Raw genomic sequence first — 5,011 nt, forward strand, 5'->3', positions numbered from 1 at the left:
GGGAACTCTCCGGCGTCCGCCCCAGCAGGGCCTCATTCCTGTTGCGTGTGCAGAAGACGGACGCAAATTGTTCCGCACAGGCGATCGCCGGCCATCCGCATCAGCAGGGCCTCATTCCCGTCCCGTGTGCAGAAGAGGGCATCGTACCTGTTGCTTGTGCAGAAGACGGATACAAATTGCTCCGCACAAGCGATCGCCAGCCGTCCGCCTCACTCATGGCGCGTGCTAAGAGAGCCGCATTTTTCGCCCGAGGGAGGCCCCCCTCCCTACGCGCGCAAACGAGCGATAGAATAAGCATCGAGAGCTACTCCCCGGCATCCCGTCCAAGATGTGGCACGAGCCCCACCCAACCCCGACCACAGGCTAGAGACGCCCGCGAGCTGCACGTATTGGCAGGCAATTGTCGGAGAACACTGTCTCTAGTCCTTCTCTCATTCCATCTCATCTCTCTTTCGTCCTCTCTGTGAAGAAGACTGTGATCCTCGTGGTGATATACACACGGTAGGTAATATGTGCACCCATGCACGGACCACATCTGGTTGCCTCCGGAACCTGGAAAATACCCCCATACCTGACGGCAATTGTGGCAAACCGGAATTGGTTGGCCGCAACCGCAAGCTTTGGTAAAAAGTAATAAAAAAAAAAAAAAAAGAGACGTATCCTTTTCAAGAAATGGCTTGCGCCCCGGCCTGCAAACTCGGAATTTGCCGCAGAGTCCTTTGGAATGTCGCTGTGCGGGTGGACACCAGCTGCCCGAGATACCAATTCGCAGAGGCCACCCAGGAGATGTGGCGGGCACGGGTGGATGCTCCCACGACCCCACATTCTGGTCGCACTGGTGAAAGTGAGGCAACAAAGCTGGAAGCATCGGAACCGCTAGCTGTCCTGCCACCGTCGGAGAAATTCTGTCGTTGCCGAGGGCCCATTGGCGCAGGCACGATGCTGCTGGACATCTCCCCACCGCGACAAGGACCCCTGCCCCATAGCTGCATGAGCTCTAATCCCAGCGCTCGTCTCTAGCCGACCCGCTGTCTTCTACTACAGGTTGTTATCGCCAGGGTCGAATGCACTGTCGGCCGCCAGATTCGGCAGGCAACAGCTGCTTCTACGGAAGGAGAGAAAGACGAAATTCGGCACCAGGGCCGACGTGGACGATTACTTTGTCCCCATCTACCAGTCTCAGGCGTCGACCACGGCGGTGGAAGAAAACTCGGGCCTGTCCGACAGGTTGAGCATCTTCGTATTTGCAACATTGTTCACCATACCGAACTGTTTAAGGGCGCCGACGCTTCTTCTTCTTCTTCTTCTTCTGCGCGATTTCAGCTCAACCACATGGATCTCGGCACGCAAAATATCCTAGTGGACGATAACTTCAATTTCCTGGCAGTTATTGATTGGGAATTTGCGCAGACCGCACCGTGGCAGGTTAACCACTATCCCTTCCCGTTCCCGCTGCTTAGGTCGGACGAGAGCATCAGAGAGGCCCTCGAGGACCCGGGACACGTTGCACACAAGAACATGGCAAAACAGGCGGCCGCCCGAGCCATGTACGTCCACAAGTTCCAGGACGCCGAGTCCCGAGTCCGACGGGAGGGACGGGCCCTTGCCGGGCAGGGTTCGTTTGCCAAAGTGCTAGACGGCGAGGCCTCGAGGATATATGCTTGCTTCACCAGGCTTCAGGGGTCGTGGGAACAGGATGCAGACCGCGTCTACGAGATGGTGAAGTTGGCATTCGGATATGATGCGGACTCGGCGGAGCGCTATTTGCGGGAGATGGACGTCAAGCTGAGGCGAATTGGCTAGGCAGGCCACTGGTCCCCTTCGACGCCTACCGCATCCACTGTGAGCCCCGTCAAACAAACGACGGCTTAGTGGAACGTGCTTCTGTGGAGGGGGAGACAGGAGAGACCGGCCCGCCAAAAGAAGCCTAGAGGAAGTGCTGGACTGTGGTGGCGGAAATTGCCTACTGCGGCGCCGAGGCCGAGGAGGACGATCAGACCTTGTCTACAATCGAATGCTGAAAGGGGTCTCTCCCCAGCTACCGATTCCTTCCCTTACCCTATCTATCAGCCTCTCCCGAGGCGGCTGGCTAGGTGGGTGATTGCGATAAATTATCGGGCCGTCCATCTGTAGTCCTCCGCTTCCGTCGATGCTGCCCGATTCCACCCTCGTCATTCCCATCGACTTCCACATACTCCGGGCGCGGCCTTTTCCTACTCGGAGTCGGGCCATCGCCTGTGGATTGGCCGCTATCCACGGGGTCGACCTCGGTATTTGATGCTTTTCCGTTCGACGAGTCCGACAATGTCGCGGGCGGGCTCGCCGGTCTGTTGGAACTTTCTAGATCCGCCGCTGTGTCATTGGGCAACTCTCCGGCATTGCTCCCGGGTGTCGAGCATGACAGAGTCGGGTCTGAACTCGCAGGCGTCGCAGGGCCTTTTGGCTGGGAAATGGCAGGATCTTTCGTGCCGCGAACAGGTTTGTCTTTGCATGATGCCGTAGCTGGAGAACTCGTTGTGTCTCGGCGGCCTAACCTCTCGTTCGTACGGCCGTCTGGGTATCTGGGTGGAGGAGGGGTTGCAGGTTCGGGACCAGCGGCCGCTGCCCCGTTTGCTGGGTCGGGCCCTGTATGTGGGCATTCGGTCTGCGTCGGGGCGGCGGCCGGCGGGGAGGTGGCTTCGAGTGGTTTGACTGGGGTTTGGATGCTATTGTTATCCTTATCCTCGTCCTCGTCCTCGACCTCCACGATCTTTCGAGTGAAAGTAACGTCATCCCGCCTTTCTTCGATACGTTCATCACCGTAATCCAACGGTGGCGGATGAAGCGGCGACTGTTCGGTCCAACCCTGTTGCGTCCAGCCCTGACTATCTCCACGCGGCACCTTTTATTGTGCAACTACCGCTCACCGTACTGCGAACGCGGCATGTTTCCAGCTAAAAACATGGCGTCCAATTACTTACGCAGTACTTTTCAAATCATGCACCCTAAACCTCGGGGGGTTAACCGCTGTGCCGCTCCCCAGAATGGTGATCTGAGTGAGTCATTAAGTGGCGTAAACATTGCTCCAGCCACCCAATTTACTCAGCAAAGCTCGGGGGCAACCCGTTAGGAACGGCCAATCGTTTTGAGATGCATCCTACTGAAAAGCTGCACAACCGGCAGGTCACTCCGACCTGTTCTCCCGCCTCGATGACATGGAAGGGAACCACTTTAGCGAAACGCCGGGCAGCTGCCGGTCCGACGCCAGTGGCACCTCCTGGGCGGCCTTCCACGGTTCCCTCCTGCTTACCCCTCTCCAACGCCCCAACCCTAGTCACCCATTTCGGTAGCTCGTTTGTCCGGCCCCGCCTCCGCACGTGCACCCGAAACGTCGCGTCGCAAAGCTTATTTCAACGCAATTTCCCACCACTATCACATTGATTCTTCTTCTTCTTGCGCCACATCCCAGATACGGTTTCGCCGTTTATGCCAATGGTACGGGCGACTTCGCTTGGCGGAGCAGCCCTACCAGCCGCACAAAATGGCCATCTCGGACCGTATTCCGGGCCTGGAAGTCACGGTTAAGGTCGACGGGGAGCGCGCGATTGAGCACCACGACGACGCGGCCTGCAACGAGCCTTGTACTATAGAGCTCGACTCCCCCGCCGGCGTTCGCGTCGTGAAATACATCGAGGCCAAGTCAGGCGCCCCCTTCAGCGTTCATATCAAGCGAACCAGCAATTTCAACTTCCTTGGCGATCATATCGGATGGTCCGTCGCCGTAGACGGCGGCCAGTCGTGGAAGAAACAGGAGGTCAATCTGCGAGCCCGCGAAAGAGGCGCAGAGTGGTCGTACGAAATGACCGGGTACTTTGAGGGTGACTTCGTTTCCGGATTTATCAAGAAGTGCTGGAAGTTCGGGGACTTGGACATTGGTGAGTCTGTTTGATCCACAGAGTGGACTTGTTTGGTCGCCGTTCGCAGTAAAACATGCCCGGCCGCAGCTGACACTCTCCATGCCTAGTACCGGCCGACACGCGCAGTATAGCCGAAGTGCTGGCGAAACAAACGTTATTCGCCTCTGGGTATCGCGGGATCTTGTCGGCCACCAGAATTGACCTTTCAAGTTTTTCATTGTGATTGTGTACGCGAAATGCCCACAGGTCTCATATGCCCAGGCGAGCACAGTCTCAATCCGCTCGTCCTCAATGACTTCGGCGAATAAATCATCCTGCTCGATCCGATAAAGCTTCCCATCGATAACCAGGAACTTTAGGGCCCGACGCTTGATGTTCCGTCTGTTTGCCGCTCCTTTTCCCTCGAGGGCGTCAGCCCCTCGCTCGAGGTAGTCGGCAACGTCTCTCACCCAGGTCGCGCCACAGGTGCCGCTGAGGATAGGATAATGGGTCGGGGTTTCCCATGGCAGTGCCACCATCATGCCCTCGCGGGCTTTGGGCGGGCCCCAAATTGGCGGCGGCGGGTCTGCCCACAGACCGATGCGGTCGGGATCCTCGGGGGGTCATCCTGGAAAGGAGGCCGAAGGCGCGACAGTCCATCCGCGATGCCGATTACCGACGTTTTGTTACTGCGGTGATGGAAGATGACATTGTATTCGGAAATCCTTTCAATCCAGCCGTAGAGCTTTTCGTGAACCGCTGATTTGTTGTTCCAGGACTGAACAATGGATAAGTGGTCGGTGTATACTTTGATAGGATAGGACGTGGCCTGGCAAATCCACCTTAGCTCGTTAAGAGATTTAAGTACGGCCAATGTTTCGAGCTTCGGTACAGAGTACCGTTTTTCCGCGTCGGACAATGGGAAGCTGAGGAATATGTTGATGTGAATTTGGTGGAACATCGATTGCTGGTACTCCACCCCCTCCGGAAGTTGAAAGCGCACGGCTCCAAGCCCACCTGCCCCAATCTTGAATTGATCGCGTTCGGAGATAAGTCGACCCACCCCGAGTTGGGCCACCCCCTGTCTTGGGCCACCCCAAAACAAGCACCGTGGAACCAACGCATCTACTTCCAGG

General features: G+C 57.1%; 3 protein-coding genes across 3 annotated transcripts; 2 read left to right on the plus strand and 1 right to left on the minus strand.

The window, feature by feature from the left end:
• Positions 1-672: 672 nt before the first annotated feature.
• GGTG_13494 (hypothetical protein) lies at positions 673-1,803 on the plus strand (the record flags this gene model as incomplete). Its single annotated transcript, XM_009231400.1, has 2 exons — positions 673-844; positions 1,178-1,803. 2 exons carry the CDS (start codon positions 673-675, stop codon positions 1,801-1,803), a joined length of 798 nt encoding a protein of 265 aa, XP_009229664.1.
• A 286-nt stretch (positions 1,804-2,089) lies between these two features.
• Positions 2,090-2,925, minus strand: GGTG_13495 (hypothetical protein; the record flags this gene model as incomplete). The annotated part of the gene is made up of 2 exons (XM_009231401.1): positions 2,090-2,781; positions 2,907-2,925. 2 exons carry the CDS (start codon positions 2,923-2,925, stop codon positions 2,090-2,092), a joined length of 711 nt encoding a protein of 236 aa, XP_009229665.1.
• Positions 2,926-3,137: 212 nt separating this feature from the next.
• GGTG_13496 (hypothetical protein) lies at positions 3,138-4,775 on the plus strand. Its single transcript, XM_009231402.1, has 2 exons — positions 3,138-3,914; positions 4,004-4,775. Exons 1-2 carry the CDS (start codon positions 3,521-3,523, stop codon positions 4,117-4,119), a joined length of 510 nt encoding a protein of 169 aa, XP_009229666.1. The 5' UTR covers positions 3,138-3,520; the 3' UTR covers positions 4,120-4,775.
• The last annotated feature ends 236 nt before the right edge of the window (positions 4,776-5,011 follow it).

This window comes from Gaeumannomyces tritici (genome assembly GCF_000145635.1).
Source record: "Gaeumannomyces tritici R3-111a-1 unplaced genomic scaffold supercont2.14, whole genome shotgun sequence".
Lineage (NCBI taxonomy): Eukaryota > Fungi > Ascomycota > Sordariomycetes > Magnaporthales > Magnaporthaceae > Gaeumannomyces > Gaeumannomyces tritici.

What these genes read in the sequence shown, in the direction of transcription:
- GGTG_13496 (XM_009231402.1), top strand. Translation starts at nt 3,521, where the DNA reads ATGGCCATCTCGGACCGTATTCCGGGCCTGGAAGTCACGGTTAAGGTC. An exon ending in GTTCGGGGACTTGGACATTG is followed by an intron (nt 3,915 to 4,003) that starts GTGAGTCTGTTT and finishes CTCCATGCCTAG; the next exon opens with TACCGGCCGACACGCGCAGT.